At 46.8% G+C, this 24628-nt stretch overlaps 1 protein-coding gene across 2 annotated transcripts in view; it reads right to left on the bottom strand.

The window, feature by feature from the left end:
* LOC139410198 (disabled homolog 1-like) overlaps positions 1 to 24628 on the bottom strand; it is an 80436-nt gene that overhangs the window by 39954 nt on the left and 15854 nt on the right. For both annotated transcript variants that reach the window (XM_071155663.1, XM_071155664.1), the window contains exons 3-4: positions 5955 to 6053; positions 4368 to 4499 (exon numbers count right to left, since the gene is read on the bottom strand). In XM_071155663.1, coding sequence (XP_071011764.1) covers positions 4368 to 4499; positions 5955 to 6053 — 231 coding nt within the window. The remainder of the gene's footprint in view (positions 1 to 4367; positions 4500 to 5954; positions 6054 to 24628) is intronic.

The following is a 24628-nucleotide window of genomic DNA, read 5'->3' as shown; positions in this document are numbered from 1 at the left end:
TTGATTCCCTCCCAACCACCCACCCCCAATCCCCAACCACCCTGATCACCCCATATAGCCAACCCATCCCACACCCTCCCTCAATTCAGTCCTAGAAGATTCTACAGAGAATTCACAACAAATAAACAAGAATACAGGGGGGGGGGGGGGGGGGGGGGTGTAAACATAGATAAATAATACAAACAAAAATACAGATTCAAAATACAAAAACATAAATAAATAAATGATCAGTTTAGACAAACTTGCTTGGACTGGATAGCATTATATTGATGACTGTACCTATTATGTAATGACTACTGGAAATACCTACTGGGAAACCTGAAAGCATCTCATCAGAGGGGAGCCTCTGCAAGCCATTAATGTATGATATAAATGGTTGCCATTTTCTAACAAAATTATCATTGGAACCCCTAAGAGAATACTTAATATTCTCAAGCTTTCGGAAGAACATTACATCGTTGAGCCATTGAGAGGTAGAGGGGGGCGGAGCAGACTTCCACGGGAGAAGAATTCCACGTCAAGCTAATAAGGATGTAAAGGCAACAATATCAGCATGTTTGGGGTCCAAGGAGAACAAGTCTTCTGGAATACCAAAAACCGCTATCAAGGGACAACACTGCAGGTTAATTTCAAGCATCTCAGATAAAGTTTTAAAAATAGAATCCAAGTTATTTTGTAGTTTAGAGCATTGAATGAACATGTGACTAAGGTCACATGGTGAGACATGACCTCTATCACACTCATCATTTACATTTGGATATATATGTCAGACTATCTGGATTTGGAAAAATGCACCCTATGTAAAATCTTAAATTGTATGAGACCAAGACAAGCACAATATGTAATGGAGTGTACTCTATCAATCGCCTCATCCCACCACTCTTGTGTAAATTCAACACCCATTTCCCATTCACAAGCAGATTTAGTTTTGTTGTTGGAGTGTTTGTCCAATGACAAATTTCACAGATAGATCTGAGAAATGACTGCTTTCTTTCGAGGTAATATAGTCAATATGCCATCCCAGGGTTGGCAAGGGGGTGGAGCAGGGAAGCCAGAAAATTGGGAGGAGAGACAATGCCTAATTTGAAGGTAACGGAAAAAGTGAGATGGAGGCAAAGAGTATTTAGAGGCCAGGTTGGGAAAACTAGAAAAAAATATATTTACATATAAAGTCTTGGAAGGACTTAATACCTTTCCTTGTCCAGTTAGAGAAAGCATTATCTATTAGAGAAGTGTGGAAAAAAGTGATTATTATCAATAGGACCCATAGTAGATGCAGCTGAGAATTTAAAATATCTTCAAAACTGGTACTAAATCTTAACTGTTGACAGCACTAGACGATTGCGAGTATGGCGAGAGGGGATTGTTGGGAGAGAAGAGCAGAGTAAAGCAGGAAGACAATAAGAAATATAGGAATGTGCCTCTATGTGGCACAATGGGGTATCTGGAGCATGCAACCAGAGTAGAAATTTCTGAAAGTTGGCTACCCAGAAATAGTATCAAAAGTTGGGTTGTGCCAGCCCTCCACTAAATATGCACCTCTAAAGTAAATATCTACTGACTCTGGGTACCTTTCCTCCCCAGATAAATGTGGTAACAGCCTGACTGATTGACTTTTAAAAAAAACACTTTGGAAAAAACAATGGGCTAGATTGAAATAGATAAAGGAATTTGGGTAAACTGTTCATTTTTACAGCATTAATACTTCCATTAAGTGATAGTGGTAAGCTACCCCATCTCTGAAAATCAGTTTTCATTTGTGCAAGGGGAGCAAAGTTTGCAGAAAAAAGAGCATGTAATGAACGAGTTACGTTCAACTCCAAGGTATTTGAAACCAGAGCGGCTAAGCTGAAAGGGCAAGCCTGTCTGCTGGAGCTGTAGCGCTCAAAAGGGCAAGTCTGTCTGCTGGGTTGATTGGGAAGCACTCACTTTTCTGGAGATTCAGCTTGTAACCGGAGAAGGTGCCAAAGTTCTCCAGAATAAAAAGGATAGAAGGTAAACAGGTTACAGGGTTATTTACATAGAGTAACAAATAATCTGCATATAATGATAACCTTTGTTCAACTCCTTTACACATTGGAAAGAGGAGGATGCCCGTAAAGCTACTGAAAGGGGCTCAATTAGCGACAGCAAATAATAAAGGGGACAGTGGGCAACCTTTGCGTGTCCCACATTCCAGGACAAAATAATCAGAACGGGTGTCATTGGTACAGACACTGGCCTGGGGAGATGTATACATGAGACGGATCCATGAGCTAAATTCGTCCCCAAATCCAATTTTTTTAAGAACAGCAAATAGGTTCTCCCACTCAATTCTGTCGAATACCTTCTCTGCGTCTAGGGAGATTACCACCTCAAGGAAGTTGGAGAATTGTTTACAATAAATCATGTTAAACAGCGTCACGAATGTTAAAAAATTAATATCTGTCCTTTATAAAGCCGGTTTGTTCCTGTGATATGAGTCCTGGTAAGACTACTTCCAGACGCCTCGCTATCACCTTCACCAGCACCTTTACATCCACATTAAGGAGACTTAGGGGCCTAAATGAAGAACAGGAAGTGGGGTCTTTCCCCTTCTTAAGGAGAGCGCTATTGAAGCCTGTGTTAGGTGTAAAATATACAATATAAAATATAAAAAGAAAACCTTCCTATCCTAACGTGGAGAGGCTCCATAGCCCCAGTCGTGAAATACACTTGAAAAGGTATTCACAAAACGGTGAAGAAGGTCAACAGAAAACCAAAATACAAAAACGAAAGAGGCCGAGTGTCTGTACACATACGAATGTATGTGCGTATAAAGTGGTGAAAAGTCCTTCAGTAAGTATCTAGACAAAAATAAAGAAAAAACTGAGGAAAGCTCTGCAAAAGCCTGGAAATGTAGCCATGCATTAGTCATCTAGCCAAATAAAAAGGACCCCCCAAATGTGTAGCGTAAATGACAACCATACAAGACAGTATCAGTAATTTTTAATGGCAACAGGGAGAAAGTAAAGTAAAGTCAAAAATACCTTCAACTTAGAGGCTAGGCTATGCATGCTACCTGGCAAACGAGTAGGTCATAGATCCAAGATAAGATAAGTGACTGTCGAACCAATGCTGGGCGTCCTCGTGGGAGTCGAATTGTAGCTTCCCCCCGGTATGTTCAATGTGCAGACGAGCAGGGAAGCAGAGTGAGAAATTCACTTTCTTCGCATGAAGTTTGCGTTTCACATCGAAGAACTTAGCTCTTTTCTTGGTGACATTAAAGCTGAGGTCAGGAAAGATGAACACCTTGCGTCTGCAGAAGTGTACTGGTCTCTGCCCTGCCTCTGGAGGATGTGCTCCTTGTCACCGTAGTAGTGAAAATGGATGATAAACACTCTAGGCTTGGAGTTGTCGTCTCCACCCACTGGGGAGGGGCCAATGCAGTGGACTCTATCCAGCGTCGGGGTGATTGAACGATGGCCAGACCTAGCACATCGCAAAGAATTCTGACATGAACTTAACCAAGTCCCCTCCTTCACGTTTCTCTGCTATACCAACAACACGAAGATTGCAACGGCAAGAACAGAATTCTAGGTCATCGGTCTTGTCGATCAGCTTTTATTTTTCGGAGCTCAGATGGGCGACCGTTTTCTCAAGTTACTATGCGGTCACTGTAGTCACACAGGTCATGTTCAAAGCCGTCAATTCGGTGGCCTTGTTCATCCGCAGTGGCTCGGACACCATCTAGGATGGCATCATTCTGCATGATCTGGTTGATGTTCAGTTTTGATATTTTCCAAGCATGGTAAGGAGTACGGAAGTAGCTCATCCGTGTCCAATTTGTCAGGATGGTGGCACAGTGGGCCCACAACTTGAACCCCAGCAATGCTGCTTGCAGCTTTAATTCTTGTTGTTGTAAACAGGGGCAGTGGCATTTTAAAAGGGCAATGACATACTTTGTAATAGGAACCCCAAAAAATCACATCATTTTTTGTTTCGTTTTTTTTCCTTAATGTTAATGATCCCAATTTAATTTAAATGTTTTAATGTTTAAACCCCTATTCCATATAACCAGTGAAGAAAACCCAAAGACCAAAACTACTGCAGTTCATTATTTCACGCATCCCATTCCGACCAGGCAGATTCTATGTCTACACGCAGAACCTGCCCACAGGAATTTAAGACACAGACAACAACAAAATAGTGAGAATATAGACTCTATCGCTATTCTCTACGCACACACACACACACACACACACACACACACATGCCACAGCAGCAGGGCAGACAGCTGATTCAAGGGTCATTATCTAAATGTCAACAGGACAATGTTCCCCGTGGCTAGCAGAGGGCAATAGGGATCATGGACATACACACACATTCACAAATTGTGTGGTACTCACTGACTGAGCGGTCTTGATAGCTACGAAGCGGTGGTTTCCCTCCTTCCCACAGACGTAGCCAAAGGCTCGGTGGTCCGTGATGTCTTTAGCGATGTACGAGATCTCATGGACAGCATGGTGGTGCTGGAGGACCTGAGAGAGACAGAAACACAAAGTTATCACAGACAGAACCATTGATCTAGAGATGAATAGATGAGAGGAAAGAGGAGAGGATGATCTGGCAGTAGTTCTGTTCAGAGCCCAGGCAGCCCTCAGCAGGAAGTGGCCAGACGGAGGGATACAGTCCCACTACTCCCTGTGAGCCTCCGTGTTGTGTCTCTGTGCCAGGCAGGAGGGGGGGGATTAGACCTCTTCCACACACACACACACACACACTCCCTCCCGCCTGCTACATTTAACAGTCTTTAGTTCCCCTACTCCCTCCAGTTTAGCCAGAGTGGTTTGTGCCAGGGAGGGATGGCTGTGCCCATGGCAGATGGCATTGGTTGTCCCAGTGAACCAGAGCTGGGACTGTGCGTCTGTGCGCGTGCGTGCATGTGTGTGTGACAGTGTATGTATGTGACAATGAGAGTCGTGTCTCTGCAGGCAGTCGAGTCGATCACTACATTTTCTCCCTGGATGTGACACTACAGACAGAGGCAATCTCAGAAAATAGCATGGAGCCCAAATCTGTGCATCTGTCAACCCAACACAGTGCTCTGACAGAGCTGACAGTACTACAGAGCACACAGCAGCAGCTACAGTGGTACGAGAGGAGACAGTAACTCTGTGTGACTGATGTGTCCTATATTTATTAACTAGGCTGATGATTATCATTTCTCCCATTGACTGACCTGACAATAATAAGAGCCCCCCCCCCCCCCAGCAGGAGAGGCCCTGTGATCCCATGCAAGTACGCATGAAAGCACACACACACACACATCCCATGCCTGTAGATTGGACTGGAACCCAGATGTCTTGTACTAAGCTGGGGCTGGAGAGGGGATGACATACACACACTTTTTATTTTTCTGTTAAAGGCCTCGCCCTCTCTCCACCCCTCCTGGGTGTTCCATTCATCCGTGACAGAAAGAGAGAACACGAGCGTCCGCCCTCTGTGGGGACAGAGGAGAGATTGTTCCTTCGCGCCTATCTTCAATCTCAGACAGCTCCTCCCTCCATGACCTTCCCTCCTCCATGAGAGAGGTCATCCATCCATTCATCCAACCACCAATCCAGCTCATCTATCCATAGGGAGGGAGGAAGGGATGGGGATGTAAGCAATATGGTTGCAGTGTGGGATGTTGAAAGGCAAGGCCACGCACACAAACACCTCTAGTGGCAGCCTGGCACATAAGAGGCACCACAAACAAAGCCTCCAGTAACCAGACACAAAGATACACACAGAGGAAGACAGACTGCGACGCTATTCTCTGCCAATCAGACGATAAAGCAGGTCTGTATTTTGATCTACTGAGGTAGTTTCAATTAGGTCCACCTGATTTCCACTGGGGCTCCTTAGAGCAGCCTCATTAACAGGTCCACCTGTCCTCCTGGAGCAATATCTTACACACACACACACACACACACACACACACTGAAACTTACCTCAGACTTCTCATCGAAGATCTTGATCCCTCCAAAGGAGACAGTTAGAAACACCTTCTGTTTGTGGTCTCCTTTCGACCGCCCTGCTGCTGCTATACCCTACAGAACAGACACAAAGAGACAGGATATAGAAACACCTTCTGTTTGTGGTCTCCTTTAGACCACCCTGCTGCTGCTATACCATACAGAACAGACACAAAGAGACAGTTAGAAACACCTTCTGTTTGTGGTCTCCTTTCGACCGCCCTGCCGCTGCTATACCCTACAGAACAGACACAAAGAGACAGTTAAGAAACACCTTCTGTTTGTGGTCTCCTTTAGACCGCCCTGCTGCTGCTATACCCTACAGAACAGACACAAAGAGACAGGACATAGAAACACCTTCTGTTTGTGGTCTCCTTTAGACCGCCCTGCTGCTGCTATGCCCTACAGAACAGACACAAAGAGACAGGATATAGAAACACCTTCTGTTTGTGGTCTCCTTTAGACCGCCCTGCTGCTGCTATACCCCACAGAACAGACACAAAGAGACAGTTAGAAACACCTTCTGTTTTTGGTCTCCTTTAGACCGCCCTGCTGCTGCTATACCCTACAGAACAGACACAAAGAGACAGGATATAGAAACACCTTCTGTTTGTGGTCTCCTTTAGACCGCCCTGCTGCTGCTATACCCTACAGAACAGACACAAAGAGACAGTTAGAAACACCTGTTTGTGGTCTCCTTTAGACCGCCCTGCTGCTGCTATACCCTACAGAACAGACACAAAGAGACAGTTAGAAACACCTTCTGTTTTTGGTCTCCTTTAGACCGCCCTGCTGCTGCTATACCCTACAGAACAGACACAAAGAGACAGGATATAGAAACACCTTCTGTTTGTGGTCTCCTTTAGACCGCCCTGCTGCTGCTATACCCTACAGAACAGACACAAAGAGACAGGATATAGAAACACCTTCTGTTTGTGGTCTCCTTTAGACCGCCCTGCTGCTGCTATACCCTACAGAACAGACACAAAGAGACAGGATATAGAAACACCTTCTGTTTGTGGTCTCCTTTAGACCGCCCTGCTGCTGCTATACCCTACAGAACAGACACAAAGAGACAGTTAAGAAACACCTTCTGTTTGTGGTCTCCTTTAGACCGCCCTGCTGCTGCTATACCCTACAGAACAGACACAAAGAGACAGGATATAGAAACACCTTCTGTTTGTGGTCTCCTTTAGACCGCCCTGCCGCTGCTATACCCTACAGAACAGACACAAAGAGACAGGATATAGAAACACCTTCTGTTTGTGGTCTCCTTTAGACCGCCCTGCTGCTGCTATACCCTACAGAACAGACACAAAGAGACAGGATATAGAAACACCTTCTGTTTGTGGTCTCCTTTAGACCGCCCTGCCGCTGCTATACCCTACAGAACAAACACAAAGAGACGGGATATAGAAACACCTTCTGTTTGTGGTCTCCTTTCGACCGCCCTGCCGCTGCTATACCCTACAGAACAGACACAAAGAGACAGTTAGAAACAACCTTCTGTTTGTGGTCTCCTTTCGACCGCCCTGCCGCTGCTATACCCTACAGAACAGACACAAAGAGACAGTTAAGAAACACCTTCTGTTTGTGGTCTCCTTTAGACCGCCCTGCTGCTGCTATACCCTACAGAACAGACACAAAGAGAAATGACATAGAAACACCTTCTGTTTGTGGTCTCCTTTAGACCGCCCTGCTGCTGCTATGCCCTACAGAACAGACACAAAGAGACAGGATATAGAAACACCTTCTGTTTGTGGTCTCCTTTAGACCGCCCTGCTGCTGCTATGCCCTACAGAACAGACACAAAGAGACAGTTAGAAACACCTTCTGTTTTTGGTCTCCTTTAGACCACCCTGCTGCTGCTATACCCTACAGAACAGACACAAAGAGACAGGATATAGAAACACCTTCTGTTTGTGGTCTCCTTTAGACCGCCCTGCCGCTGCTATACCCTACAGAACAGACACAAAGAGACAGGATATAGAAACACCTTCTGTTTGTGGTCTCCTTTAGACCGCCCTGCTGCTGCTATACCCTACAGAACAGACACAAAGAGACAGGATATAGAAACACCTTCTGTTTGTGGTCTCCTTTAGACCGCCCTGCCGCTGCTATACCCTACAGAACAGACACAAAGAGACAGGATATAGAAACACCTTCTGTTTGTGGTCTCCTTTAGACCGCCCTGCTGCTGCTATACCCTACAGAACAGACACAAAGAGACAGTTAGAAACACCTTCTGTTTGTGGTCTCCTTTCGACCGCCCTGCCGCTGCTATACCCTACAGAACAGACACAAAGAGACAGTTAGAAACACCTTCTGTTTGTGGTCTCCTTTCGACCGCCCTGCCGCTGCTATACCCTACAGAAAAGACACAAAGAGACAGTTAAGAAACACCTTCTGTTTGTGGTCTCCTTTAGACCGCCCTGCTGCTGCTATACCCTACAGAACAGACACAAAGAGAAAGGACATAGAAACACCTTCTGTTTTTGGTCTCCTTTAGACCGCCCTGCCGCTGCTATGCCCTACAGAACAGACACAAAGAGACAGGATATAGAAACACCTTCTGTTTGTGGTCTCCTTTAGACCGCCCTGCTGCTGCTATGCCCTACAGAACAGACACAAAGAGACAGTTAGAAACACCTTCTGTTTTTGGTCTCCTTTAGACCACCCTGCTGCTGCTATACCCTACAGAACAGACACAAAGAGACAGGATATAGAAACACCTTCTGTTTGTGGTCTCCTTTAGACCGCCCTGCCGCTGCTATACCCTACAGAACAGACACAAAGAGACAGGATATAGAAACACCTTCTGTTTGTGGTCTCCTTTAGACCGCCCTGCTGCTGCTATACCCTACAGAACAGACACAAAGAGACAGGATATAGAAACACCTTCTGTTTGTGGTCTCCTTTAGACCGCCCTGCCGCTGCTATACCCTACAGAACAGACACAAAGAGACAGGATATAGAAACACCTTCTGTTTGTGGTCTCCTTTAGACCGCCCTGCTGCTGCTATACCCTACAGAACAGACACAAAGAGAAATGACATAGAAACACCTTCTGTTTGTGGTCTCCTTTAGACCGCCCTGCTGCTGCTATGCCCTACAGAACAGACACAAAGAGACAGGATATAGAAACACCTTCTGTTTGTGGTCTCCTTTAGACCGCCCTGCTGTTGCTATGCCCTACAGAACAGACACAAAGAGACAGTTAGAAACACCTTCTGTTTTTGGTCTCCTTTAGACCACCCTGCTGCTGCTATACCCTACAGAACAGACACAAAGAGACAGGATATAGAAACACCTTCTGTTTGTGGTCTCCTTTAGACCGCCCTGCCGCTGCTATACCCTACAGAACAGACACAAAGAGACAGGATATAGAAACACCTTCTGTTTGTGGTCTCCTTTAGACCGCCCTGCTGCTGCTATACCCTACAGAACAGACACAAAGAGACAGGATATAGAAACACCTTCTGTTTGTGGTCTCCTTTAGACCGCCCTGCTGCTGCTGCTATACCCTACAGAACAGACACAAAGAGACAGTTAGAAACACCTTCTGTTTGTGGTCTCCTTTAGACCGCCCTGCTGCTGCTATACCCTACAGAACAGACACAAAGAGACAGGATATAGAAACACCTTCTGTTTGTGGTCTCCTTTAGACCGCCCTGCTGCTGCTATGCCCTACAGAACAGACACAAAGAGACAGTTAGAAACACCTTCTGTTTTTGGTCTCCTTTAGACCACCCTGCTGCTGCTATACCCTACAGAACAGACACAAAGAGACAGGATATAGAAACACCTTCTGTTTGTGGTCTCCTTTAGACCGCCCTGCCGCTGCTATACCCTACAGAACAGACACAAAGAGACAGGATATAGAAACACCTTCTGTTTGTGGTCTCCTTTAGACCGCCCTGCTGCTGCTGCTATACCCTACAGAACAGACACAAAGAGACAGGATATAGAAACACCTTCTGTTTGTGGTCTCCTTTCGACCGCCCTACCGCTGCTATACCCTACAGAACAGACACAAAGAGACAGTTAGAAACACCTTCTGTTTGTGGTCTCCTTTCGACCGCCCTGCCGCTGCTATACCCTACAGAACAGACACAAAGAGACAGTTAAGAAACCCCTTCTGTTTGTGGTCTCCTTTAGACCGCCCTGCTGCTGCTATACCCTACAGAACAGACACAAAGAGAAAGGACATAGAAACACCTTCTGTTTGTGGTCTCCTTTAGACCGCCCTGCCGCTGCTATGCCCTACAGAACAGACACAAAGAGATAGGATATAGAAACACCTTCTGTTTGTGGTCTCCTTTAGACCGCCCTGCTGCTGCTATGCCCTACAGAACAGACACAAAGAGACAGTTAGAAACACCTTCTGTTTGTGGTCTCCTTTCGACCGCCCTGCCGCTGCTATACCCTACAGAACAGACACAAAGAGACAGTTAGAAACACCTTCTGTTTGTGGTCTCCTTTCGACCGCCCTGCCGCTGCTATACCCTACAGAACAGACACAAAGAGACAGTTAAGAAACACCTTCTGTTTGTGGTCTCCTTTAGACCGCCCTGCTGCTGCTATACCCTACAGAACAGACACAAAGAGACAGGACATAGAAACACCTTCTGTTTGTGGTCTCCTTTAGACCGCCCTGCTGCTGCTATGCCCTACAGAACAGACACAAAGAGACAGGATATAGAAACACCTTCTGTTTGAGGTCTCCTTTAGACAGCCCTGCTGCTGCTATGCCCTACAGAACAGACACAAAGAGACAGTTAGAAACACCTTCTGTTTTTGGTCTCCTTTAGACCACCCTGCTGCTGCTATACCCTACAGAACAGACACAAAGAGACAGGATATAGAAACACCTTCTGTTTGTGGTCTCCTTTAGACCGCCCTGCCCCTGCTATACCCTACAGAACAGACACAAAGAGACAGGATATAGAAACACCTTCTGTTTGTGGTCTCCTTTAGACCGCCCTGCTGCTGCTATACCCTACAGAACAGACACAAAGAGACAGGATATAGAAACACCTTCTGTTTGTGGTCTCCTTTAGACCGCCCTGCCGCTGCTATGCCCTACAGAACAGACACAAAGAGACAGGATATAGAAACACCTTCTGTTTGTGGTCTCCTTTAGACCGCCCTGCTGCTGCTATACCCTACAGAACAGACACAAAGAGACAGTTAGAAACACCTTCTGTTTGTGGTCTCCTTTCGACCGCCCTGCCGCTGCTATACCCTACAGAACAGACACAAAGAGACAGGATATAGAAACACCTTCTGTTTTTGGTCTCCTTTAGACCACCCTGCTGCTGCTATACCCTACAGAACAGACACAAAGAGACAGGATATAGAAACACCTTCTGTTTGTGGTCTCCTTTAGACCGCCCTGCCGCTGCTATACCCTACAGAACAGACACAAAGAGACAGGATATAGAAACACCTTCTGTTTGTGGTCTCCTTTAGACCGCCCTGCTGCTGCTATACCCTACAGAACAGACACAAAGAGACAGGATATAGAAACACCTTCTGTTTGTGGTCTCCTTTAGACCGCCCTGCCGCTGCTATACCCTACAGAACAGACACAAAGAGACAGGATATAGAAACACCTTCTGTTTGTGGTCTCCTTTAGACCGCCCTGCTGCTGCTATACCCTACAGAACAGACACAAAGAGAAATGACATAGAAACACCTTCTGTTTGTGGTCTCCTTTAGACCGCCCTGCTGCTGCTATGCCCTACAGAACAGACACAAAGAGACAGGATATAGAAACACCTTCTGTTTGTGGTCTCCTTTAGACCGCCCTGCTGTTGCTATGCCCTACAGAACAGACACAAAGAGACAGTTAGAAACACCTTCTGTTTGTGGTCTCCTTTAGACCGCCCTGCTGCTGCTATACCCTACAGAACAGACACAAAGAGACAGGATATAGAAACACCTTCTGTTTGTGGTCTCCTTTAGACCGCCCTGCTGCTGCTATGCCCTACAGAACAGACACAAAGAGACAGTTAGAAACACCTTCTGTTTTTGGTCTCCTTTAGACCACCCTGCTGCTGCTATACCCTACAGAACAGACACAAAGAGACAGGATATAGAAACACCTTCTGTTTGTGGTCTCCTTTAGACCGCCCTGCCGCTGCTATACCCTACAGAACAGACACAAAGAGACAGGATATAGAAACACCTTCTGTTTGTGGTCTCCTTTAGACCGCCCTGCTGCTGCTGCTATACCCTACAGAACAGACACAAAGAGACAGGATATAGAAACACCTTCTGTTTGTGGTCTCCTTTCGACCGCCCTACCGCTGCTATACCCTACAGAACAGACACAAAGAGACAGTTAGAAACACCTTCTGTTTGTGGTCTCCTTTCGACCGCCCTGCCGCTGCTATACCCTACAGAACAGACACAAAGAGACAGTTAAGAAACACCTTCTGTTTGTGGTCTCCTTTAGACCGCCCTGCTGCTGCTATACCCTACAGAACAGACACAAAGAGAAAGGACATAGAAACACCTTCTGTTTGTGGTCTCCTTTAGACCGCCCTGCCGCTGCTATGCCCTACAGAACAGACACAAAGAGATAGGATATAGAAACACCTTCTGTTTGTGGTCTCCTTTAGACCGCCCTGCTGCTGCTATGCCCTACAGAACAGACACAAAGAGACAGTTAGAAACACCTTCTGTTTTTGGTCTCCTTTAGACCACCCTGCTGCTGCTATACCCTACAGAACAGACACAAAGAGACAGGATATAGAAACACCTTCTGTTTGTGGTCTCCTTTAGACCGCCCTGCCGCTGCTATACCCTACAGAACAGACACAAAGAGACAGGATATAGAAACACCTTCTGTTTGTGGTCTCCTTTAGACCGCCCTGCTGCTGCTATACCCTACAGAACAGACACAAAGAGACAGGATATAGAAACACCTTCTGTTTGTGGTCTCCTTTAGACCGCCCTGCCGCTGCTATACCCTACAGAACAGACACAAAGAGACAGGATATAGAAACACCTTCTGTTTGTGGTCTCCTTTAGACCGCCCTGCTGCTGCTATACCCTACAGAACAGACACAAAGAGACAGTTAGAAACACCTTCTGTTTGTGGTCTCCTTTCGACCGCCCTGCCGCTGCTATACCCTACAGAACAGACACAAAGAGACAGTTAGAAACACCTTCTGTTTGTGGTCTCCTTTCGACCGCCCTGCCGCTGCTATACCCTACAGAACAGACACAAAGAGACAGTTAAGAAACACCTTCTGTTTGTGGTCTCCTTTAGACCGCCCTGCTGCTGCTATACCCTACAGAACAGACACAAAGAGACAGGACATAGAAACACCTTCTGTTTGTGGTCTCCTTTAGACCGCCCTGCTGCTGCTATGCCCTACAGAACAGACACAAAGAGACAGGATATAGAAACACCTTCTGTTTGAGGTCTCCTTTAGACAGCCCTGCTGCTGCTATGCCCTACAGAACAGACACAAAGAGACAGTTAGAAACACCTTCTGTTTTTGGTCTCCTTTAGACCACCCTGCTGCTGCTATACCCTACAGAACAGACACAAAGAGACAGGATATAGAAACACCTTCTGTTTGTGGTCTCCTTTAGACCGCCCTGCCCCTGCTATACCCTACAGAACAGACACAAAGAGACAGGATATAGAAACACCTTCTGTTTGTGGTCTCCTTTAGACCGCCCTGCTGCTGCTATACTCTACAGAACAGACACAAAGAGACAGGATATAGAAACACCTTCTGTTTGTGGTCTCCTTTAGACCGCCCTGCCGCTGCTATGCCCTACAGAACAGACACAAAGAGACAGGATATAGAAACACCTTCTGTTTGTGGTCTCCTTTAGACCGCCCTGCTGCTGCTATACCCTACAGAACAGACACAAAGAGACAGTTAGAAACACCTTCTGTTTGTGGTCTCCTTTCGACCGCCCTGCCGCTGCTATACCCTACAGAACAGACACAAAGAGACAGTTAGAAACACCTTCTGTTTGTGGTCTCCTTTCGACCGCCCTGCCGCTGCTATACCCTACAGAACAGACACAAAGAGACAGTTAAGAAACACCTTCTGTTTGTGGTCTCCTTTAGACCGCCCTGCTGCTGCTATACCCTACAGAACAGACACAAAGAGAAAGGACATAGAAACACCTTCTGTTTGTGGTCTCCTTTAGACCGCCCTGCCGCTGCTATGCCCTACAGAACCGACACAAAGAGACAGGATATAGAAACACCTTCTGTTTGTGGTCTCCTTTAGACCGCCCTGCTGCTGCTATGCCCTACAGAACAGACACAAAGAGACAGTTAGAAACACCTTCTGTTTTTGGTCTCCTTTAGACCACCCTGCTGCTGCTATACCCTACAGAACAGACACAAAGAGACAGGATATAGAAACACCTTCTGTTTGTGGTCTCCTTTAGACCGCCCTGCCGCTGCTATACCCTACAGAACAGACACAAAGAGACAGGATATAGAAACACCTTCTGTTTGTGGTCTCCTTTAGACCGCCCTGCTGCTGCTATACCCTACAGAACAGACACAAAGAGACAGTTAGAAACACCTTCTGTTTGTGGTCTCCTTTCGAGCGCCCTGCCGCTGCTATACCCTACAGAACAGACACAAAGAGACAGTTAGAAACACCTTCTGTTTGTGGTCTCCTTTCGACCGCCCTGGCGCTGCTATACCCTACAGAACAGACACAAAGAGACAGTTAAGAAACACCTTCTGTTTGTGGTCTCCTTTAGACCGCCCTGCTGCTGCTATACCCTACAGAACAGACACAAAGAGACAGGACATAGAAACACCTTCTGTTTGTGGTCTCCTTTAGACCGCCCTGCTGCTGCTATACCCTACAGAACAGACACAAAGAGACAGGACATAGAAACACCTTCTGTTTTTGGTCTCCTTTAGACCACCCTGCTGCTGCTATACCCTACAGAACAGACACAAAGAGACAGGATATAGAAACACCTTCTGTTTGTGGTCTCCTTTAGACCGCCCTGCTGCTGCTATACCCTACAGAACAGACACAAAGAGACAGGATATAGAAACACCTTCTGTTTGTGGTCTCCTTTAGACCGCCCTGCCGCTGCTATACCCTACAGAACAGACACAAAGAGACAGGATATAGAAACACCTTCTGTTTGTGGTCTCCTTTAGACCGCCCTGCTGCTGCTATACCCTACAGAACAGACACAAAGAGACAGTTAGAAACACCTTCTGTTTGTGGTCTCCTTTCGACCGCCCTGCCGCTGCTATACCCTACAGAACAGACACAAAGAGACAGTTAGAAACACCTTCTGTTTGTGGTCTCCTTTCGACCGCCCTGCCGCTGCTATACCCTACAGAACAGACACAGAGACAGTTAGAAACACCTTATGTTTGTGGTCTCCTTTAGACCGCCCTGCTGCTGCTATACCCTACAGAACAGACACAAAGAGACAGGATATAGAAACACCTTCTGTTTGTGGTCTCCTTTAGACCGCCCTGCTGCTGCTATGCCCTACAGAACAGACACAAAGAGACAGTTAGAAACACCTTCTGTTTTTGGTCTCCTTTAGACCACCCTGCTGCTGCTATACCCTACAGAACAGACACAAAGAGACAGGATATAGAAACACCTTCTGTTTGTGGTCTCCTTTAGACCGCCCTGCCGCTGCTATACCCTACAGAACAGACACAAAGAGACAGGATATAGAAACTCCATCTGTTTGTGGTCTCCTTTAGACCGCCCTGCTGCTGCTATGCCCTACAGAACAGACACAAAGAGACAGGATATAGAAACACCTTCTGTTTGTGGTCTCCTTTAGACCGCCCTGCCGCTGCTATACCCTACAGAACAGACACAAAGAGACAGGATATAGAAACACCTTCTGTTTGTGGTCTCCTTTAGACCGCCCTGCTGCTGCTATACCCTACAGAACAGACACAAAGAGACAGTTAAGAAACACCTTCTGTTTGTGGTCTCCTTTAGACCGCCCTGCTGCTGCTATACCCTACAGAACAGACACAAAGAGACAGGATATAGAAACACCTTCTGTTTGTGGTCTCCTTTAGACCGCCCTGCTTCTGCTATACCCTACAGAACAGACACAAAGAGACAGGATATAGAAACTCCTTCTGTTTGTGGTCTCCTTTAGACCGCCCTGCTGCTGCTATACCCTACAGAACAGACACAAAGAGACAGGATATAGAAACTCCTTCTGTTTGTGGTCTCCTTTAGACCGCCCTGCTGCTATGGCCTACAGAACAGACACAAAGAGACAGGATATAGAAACCTTCTGTTTGTGGTCTCCTTTAGACCGCCCTGCTGCTGCTATACCCTACAGAACAGACACAAAGAGACAGTTAGAAACACCTTATGTTTGTGGTCTCCTTTAGACCGCCCTGCTGCTGCTATACCCTACAGAACAGACACAAAGAGACAGGATATAGAAACACCTTCTGTTTGTGGTCTCCTTTAGACCGCCCTGCTGCTGCTATGCCCTACAGAACAGACACAAAGAGACAGTTAGAAACACCTTCTGTTTTTGGTCTCCTTTAGACCGCCCTGCTGCTGCTATACCCTACAGAACAGACACAAAGAGACAGGATATAGAAACACCTTCTGTTTGTGGTCTCCTTTAGACCGCCCTGCTGCTGCTATACCCTACAGAACAGACACAAAGAGACAGTTAGAAACACCTTCTGTTTGTGGTCTCCTTTCGACCGCCCTGCCGCTGCTATACCCTACAGAACAGACACAAAGAGACAGTTAGAAACACCTTCTGTTTGTGGTCTCCTTTCGACCGCCCTGCCGCTGCTATACCCTACAGAACAGACACAAAGAGACAGTTAAGAAACACCTTCTGTTTGTGGTCTCCTTTAGACCGCCCTGCTGCTGCTATACCCTACAGAACAGACACAAAGAGACAGGACATAGAAACACCTTCTGTTTGTGGTCTCCTTTAGACCGCCCTGCTGCTGCTATGCCCTACAGAACAGACACAAAGAGACAGGACATAGAAACACCTTCTGTTTGTGGTCTCCTTTAGACCGCCCTGCTGCTGCTATACCCTACAGAACAGACACAAAGAGACAGGACATAGAAACACCTTCTGTTTTTGGTCTCCTTTAGACCACCCTGCTGCTGCTATACCCTACAGAACAGACACAAAGAGACAGGATATAGAAACACCTTCTGTTTGTGGTCTCCTTTAGACCGCCCTGCTGCTGCTATACCCTACAGAACAGACACAAAGAGACAGGATATAGAAACACCTTCTGTTTGTGGTCTCCTTTAGACCGCCCTGCCGCTGCTATACCCTACAGAACAGACACAAAGAGACAGGATATAGAAACACCTTCTGTTTGTGGTCTCCTTTAGACCGCCCTGCTGCTGCTATACCCTACAGAACAGACACAAAGAGACAGTTAGAAACACCTTCTGTTTGTGGTCTCCTTTCGACCGCCCTGCCGCTGCTATACCCTACAGAACAGACACAGAGACAGTTAGAAACACCTTATGTTTGTGGTCTCCTTTAGACCGCCCTGCTGCTGCTATACCCTACAGAACAGACACAAAGAGACAGGATATAGAAACACCTTCTGTTTGTGGTCTCCTTTAGACCGCCCTGCTGCTGCTATGCCCTACAGAACAGACACAAAGAGACAGTTAGAAACACCTTCTGTTTTTGGTCTCCTTTAGACCACCCTGCTGCTGCTATACCCTACAGAACAGACACAAAGAGACAGGATATAGAAACACCTTCTGTTTGTGGTCTCCTTTAGACCGCCCTGCCGCTGCTATACCCTACAGAACAGACACAAAGAGACAGGATATAGAAACTCCATCTGTTTGTGGTCTCCTTTAGACCGCCCTGCTGCTGCTATGCCCTACAGAACAGACACAAAGAGACAGGATATAGAAACACCTTCTGTTTGTGGTCTCCTTTAGACCGCCCTGCCGCTGCTATACCCTACAGAACAGACACAAAGAGACAGGATATAGAAACACCTTCTGTTTGTGGTCTCCTTTAGACCGCCCTGCTGCTGCTATACCCTACAGAACAGACACAAAGAGACAGTTAAGAAACACCTTCTGTTTGTGGTCTCCTTTAGACCGCCCTGCTGCTGCTATACCCTACAGAACAGACACAAAGAGACAGGATATAGAAACACCTTCTGTTTGTGGTCTCCTTTAGACCGCCCTGCTTCTGCTATACCCTACAGAACAGACACAAAGAGACAGGATATAGAAACTCCTTCTGTTTGTGGTCTCCTTTAGACCGCCCTGCTGCTGCTATGCCCTACAGAACAGACACAAAGAGACAGGATATAGAAACACCTTCTGTTTGTGGTCTCCTTTAGACCGCCCTGCTGCTGCTATACCCTACAGAACAGACACAAAGAGACAGGATATAGAAACTCCTTCTGTTTGTGGTCTCCTTTAGACCGCCCTGCTGCTGCTATGGCCTACAGAACAGACACAAAGAGACAGGATATAGAAACCTTCTGTTTGTGGTCTCCTTTAGACCGCCCTGCTGCTGCTATACCCTACAGAACAGACACAAAGAGACAGTTAGAAACACCTTATGTTTGTGGTCTCCTTTAGACCGCCCTGCTGCTGCTATACCCTACAGAACAGACACAAAGAGACAGGATATAGAAACACCTTCTGTTTGTGGTCTCCTTTAGACCGCCCTGCTGCTGCTATGCCCTACAGAACAGACACAAAGAGACAGTTAGAAACCCCTTCTGTTTTTGGTCTCCTTTAGACCACCCTGCTGCTGCTATAACCTACAGAACAGACACAAAGAGACAGGATATAGAAACACCTTCTGTTTGTGGTCTCCTTTAGACCGCCCTGCCGCTGCTATACCCTACAGAACAGACACAAAGAGACAGGATATAGAAACACCTTCTGTTTGTGGTCTCCTTTAGACCGCCCTGCTGCTGCTATACCCTACAGAACAGACACAAAGAGACAGGATATAGAAACACCTTCTGTTTGTGGTCTCCTTTAGACCGCCCTGCTGCTGCTATACCCTACAGAACAGACACAAAGAGACAGTTAGAAACACCTTCTGTTTGTGGTCTCCTTTCGACCGCCCTGCCGCTGCTATACCCTACAGAACAGACACAAAGAGACAGTTAGAAACACCTTCTGTTTGTGGTCTCCTTTCGACCGCCCTGCCGCTGCTATACCCTACAGAACAGACACAAAGAGACAGTTAAGAAACACCTTCTGTTTGTGGTCTCCTTTAGACCGCCCTGCTGCTATACCCTACAGAACAGACACAAAGAGACAGGACATAGAAACACCTTCTGTTTGTGGTCTCCTTTAGACCGCCCTGCTGCTGCTATACCCTACAGAACAGACACAAAGAGACAGGATATATAAACACCTTCTGTTTGTGGTCTCCTTTAGACCGCCCTGCTGCTGCTATACCCTACAGAACAGACACAAAGAGACAGGATATAGAAACACCTTCTGTTTGTGGTCTCCTTTAGACCGCCCTGCTGCTGCTATACCCTACAGAACAGACACAAAGAGACAGTTAGAAACACCTTCTGTTTGTGGTCTCCTTTCGACCGCCCTGCCGCTGCTATACCCTACAGAACAGACACAAAGAGACAGTTAAGAAACACCTTCTGTTTGTGGTCTCCTTTAGACCGCCCTGCTGCTGCTATACCCTACAGAACAGACACAAAGAGACAGGACATAGAAACACCTTCTGTTTGTGGTCTCCTTTAGACCGCCCTGCTGCTGCTATGCCCTACAGAACAGACACAAAGAGACAGGATATAGAAACACCTTCTGTTTGTGGTCTCCTTTAGACCGCCCTGCCGCTGCTATGCCCTACAGAACAGACACAAAGAGACAGTTAGAAATACCTTCTGTTTTTGGTCTCCTTTAGACCACCCTGCTGCTGCTATACCCTACAGAACAGACACAAAGAGACAGGATATAGAAACACCTTCTGTTTGTGGTCTCCTTTAGACCGCCCTGCCGCTGCTATACCCTACAGAACAGACACAAAGAGACAGGATATAGAAACACCTTGTTTGTGGTCTCCTTTAGACCGCCCTGCTGCTGCTATACCCTACAGAACAGACACAAAGAGACAGGATATAGAAACACCTTCTGTTTGTGGTCTCCTTTAGACCGCCCTGCCGCTGCTATACCCTACAGAACAGACACAAAGAGACAGGATATAGAAACACCTTCTGTTTGTGGTCTCCTTTAGACCGCCCTGCTGCTGCTATACCCTACAGAACAGACACAAAGAGACAGTTAGAAACACCTTCTGTTTGTGGTCTCCTTTCGACCGCCCTGCCGCTGTTATACCCTACAGAACAGACACAAAGAGACAGTTAGAAACACCTTCTGTTTGTGGTCTCCTTTCGACCGCCCTGCCGCTGCTATACCCTACAGAACAGACACAAAGAGACAGTTAAGAAACACCTTCTGTTTGTGGTCTCCTTTAGACCGCCCTGCTGCTGCTATACCCTACAGAACAGACACAAAGAGACAGGACATAGAAACACCTTCTGTTTGTGGTCACCTTTAGACCGCCCTGCTGCTGCTATGCCCTACAGAACAGACACAAAGAGACAGGATATAGAAACACCTTCTGTTTGTGGTCTCCTTTAGACCGCCCTGCTGCTGCTATACCCTACAGAACAGACACAAAGAGACAGTTAGAAACACCTTCTGTTTGTGGTCTCCTTTCGACCGCCCTGCCGCTGTTATACCCTACAGAACAGACACAAAGAGACAGTTAGAAACACCTTCTGTTTGTGGTCTCCTTTCGACCGCCCTGCCGCTGCTATACCCTACAGAACAGACACAAAGAGACAGTTAAGAAACACCTTCTGTTTGTGGTCTCCTTTAGACCGCCCTGCTGCTGCTATACCCTACAGAACAGACACAAAGAGACAGGACATAGAAACACCTTCTGTTTGTGGTCACCTTTAGACCGCCCTGCTGCTGCTATGCCCTACAGAACAGACACAAAGAGACAGGATATAGAAACACCTTCTGTTTGTGGTCTCCTTTAGACCGCCCTGCTGCTGCTATACCCTACAGAACAGACGCAAAGAGACAGTTAGAAACACCTTCTGTTTTTGGTCTCCTTTAGACCGCCCTGCTGCTGCTATACCCTACAGAACAGACACAAAGAGACAGGATATAGAAACACCTTCTGTTTGTGGTCTCCTTTAGACCGCCCTGCTGCTGCTATACCCTACAGAACAGACACAAAGAGACAGGATATATAAACACCTTCTGTTTGTGGTCTCCTTTAGACCGCCCTGCTGCTGCTATACCCTACAGAACAGACACAAAGAGACAGGATATAGAAACACCTTCTGTTTGTGGTCTCCTTTAGACCGCCCTGCTGCTGCTATACCCTACAGAACAGACACAAAGAGACAGGATATAGAAACTCCTTCTGTTTGTGGTCTCCTTTAGACCGCCCTGCTGCTGCTATGCCCTACAGAACAGACACAAAGAGACAGGATATAGAAACACCTTCTGTTTGTGGTCTCCTTTAGACCGCCCTGCTGCTGCTATGCCCTACAGAACAGACACAAAGAGACAGGATATAGAAACACCTTCTGTTTGTGGTCTCCTTTAGACCGCCCTGCTGCTGCTATACCCTACAGAACAGACACAAAGAGACAGTTAGAAACACCTTCTGTTTTTGGTCTCCTTTAGACCGCCCTGCTGCTGCTATACCCTACAGAACAGACACAAAGAGACAGGACATAGAAACACCTTCTGTTTTTGGTCTCCTTTAGACCGCCCTGCTGCTGCTATAACCTACAGAACAGACACAAAGAGACAGGATATAGAAACACCTTCTGTTTGTGGTCTCCTTTAGACCGCCCTGCCGCTGCTATACCCTACAGAACAGACACAAAGAGACAGGATATAGAAACACCTTCTGTTTGTGGTCTCCTTTAGACCGCCCTGCTGCTGCTATACCCTACAGAACAGACACAAAGAGACAGGATATAGAAACACCTTCTGTTTGTGGTCTCCTTTCGACCGCCCTGCCGCTGCTATACCCTACAGAACAGACACAAAGAGACAGTTAGAAACACCTTCTGTTTGTGGTCTCCTTTCGACCGCCCTGCCGCTGCTATACCCTACAGAACAGACACAAAGAGACAGGATATAGAAACACCTTCTGTTTGTGGTCTCCTTTAGACCGCCCTGCTGCTGCTATACCCTACAGAACAGACACAAAGAGACAGGATATAGAAACACCTTCTGTTTGTGGTCTCCTTTAGACCGCCCTGCTGCTGCTATACCCTACAGAACAGACACAAAGAGACAGGATATAGAAACACCTTCTGTTTGTGGTCTCCTTTAGACAGCCCTGCTGCTGCTATACCCTACAGAACAGACACAAAGAGACAGGATATAGAAACACCTTCTGTTTGTGGTCTCCTTTAGACCGCCCTGCTGCTGCTATACCCTACAGAACAGACACAAAGAGACAGGATATAGAAACTCCTTCTGTTTGTGGTCTCCTTTAGACCGCCCTGCTGCTGCTATGCCCTACAGAACAGACACAAAGAGACAGGATATAGAAACACCTTCTGTTTGTGGTCTCCTTTAGACCGCCCTGCTGCTGCTATGCCCTACAGAACAGACACAAAGAGACAGGATATAGAAACACCTTCTGTTTGTGGTCTCCTTTAGACCGCCCTGCTGCTGCTATACCCTACAGAACAGACACAAAGAGACAGTTAGAAACACCTTCTGTTTTTGGTCTCCTTTAGACCGCCCTGCTGCTGCTATACCCTACAGAACAGACACAAAGAGACAGGACATAGAAACACCTTCTGTTTTTGGTCTCCTTTAGACCGCCCTGCTGCTGCTATACCCTACAGAACAGACACAAAGAGACAGGATATAGAAACACCTTCTGTTTGTGGTCTCCTTTAGACCGCCCTGCTGCTGCTATACCCTACAGAACAGACACAAAGAGACAGGATATAGAAACACCTTCTGTTTGTGGTCTCCTTTAGACCGCCCTGCCGCTGCTATACCCTACAGAACAGACACAAAGAGACAGGATATAGAAACACCTTCTGTTTGTGGTCTCCTTTAGACCGCCCTGCTGCTGCTATACCCTACAGAACAGACACAAAGAGACAGTTAGAAACACCTTCTGTTTGTGGTCTCCTTTCGACCGCCCTGCCGCTGCTATACCCTACAGAACAGACACAAAGAGACAGTTAGAAACACCTTCTGTTTGTGGTCTCCTTTCGACCGCCCTGCCGCTGCTATACCCTACAGAACAGACACAAAGAGACAGTTAGAAACACCTTATGTTTGTGGTCTCCTTTAGACCGCCCTGCTGCTGCTATACCCTACAGAACAGACACAAAGAGACAGGATATAGAAACACCTTCTGTTTGTGGTCTCCTTTAGACCGCCCTGCTGCTGCTATGCCCTACAGAACAGACACAAAGAGACAGTTAGAAACACCTTCTGTTTTTGGTCTCCTTTAGACCACCCTGCTGCTGCTATACCCTACAGAACAGACACAAAGAGACAGGATATAGAAACACCTTCTGTTTGTGGTCTCCTTTAGACCGCCCTGCCGCTGCTATACCCTACAGAACAGACACAAAGAGACAGGATATAGAAACTCCATCTGTTTGTGGTCTCCTTTAGACCGCCCTGCTGCTGCTATGCCCTACAGAACAGACACAAAGAGACAGGATATATAAACACCTTCTGTTTGTGGTCTCCTTTAGACCGCCCTGCCGCTGCTATACCCTACAGAACAGACACAAAGAGACAGGATATAGAAACACCTTCTGTTTGTGGTCTCCTTTAGACCGCCCTGCTGCTGCTATACCCTACAGAACAGACACAAAGAGACAGTTAAGAAACACCTTCTGTTTGTGGTCTCCTTTAGACCGCCCTGCCGCTGCTATACCCTACAGAACAGACACAAAGAGACAGGATATAGAAACACCTTCTGTTTGTGGTCTCCTTTAGACCGCCCTGCCGCTGCTATACCCTACAGAACAGACACAAAGAGACAGGATATAGAAACACCTTCTGTTTGTGGTCTCCTTTAGACCGCCCTGCTGCTGCTATACCCTACAGAACAGACACAAAGAGACAGGATATAGAAACACCTTCTGTTTGTGGTCTCCTTTCGACCGCCCTGCCGCTGCTATACCCTACAGAACAGACACAAAGAGACAGTTAGAAACACCTTCTGTTTGTGGTCTCCTTTCGACCGCCCTGCCGCTGCTATACCCTACAGAACAGACACAAAGAGACAGGATATAGAAACACCTTCTGTTTGTGGTCTCCTTTAGACCGCCCTGCTGCTGCTATACCCTACAGAACAGACACAAAGAGACAGGATATAGAAACACCTTCTGTTTGTGGTCTCCTTTAGACCGCCCTGCTGCTGCTATACCCTACAGAACAGACACAAAGAGACAGGATATAGAAACACCTTCTGTTTGTGGTCTCCTTTAGACAGCCCTGCTGCTGCTATACCCTACAGAACAGACACAAAGAGACAGGATATAGAAACACCTTCTGTTTGTGGTCTCCTTTAGACCGCCCTGCTGCTGCTATACCCTACAGAACAGACACAAAGAGACAGGATATAGAAACTCC

Source organism: Oncorhynchus clarkii, chromosome 5 (genome assembly GCF_045791955.1).
Source record: "Oncorhynchus clarkii lewisi isolate Uvic-CL-2024 chromosome 5, UVic_Ocla_1.0, whole genome shotgun sequence".
NCBI lineage: Eukaryota > Metazoa > Chordata > Actinopteri > Salmoniformes > Salmonidae > Oncorhynchus > Oncorhynchus clarkii.
Note: the sequence above shows the minus strand (reverse complement) of the source record. Positions and strands in the feature narration are given on the sequence as shown.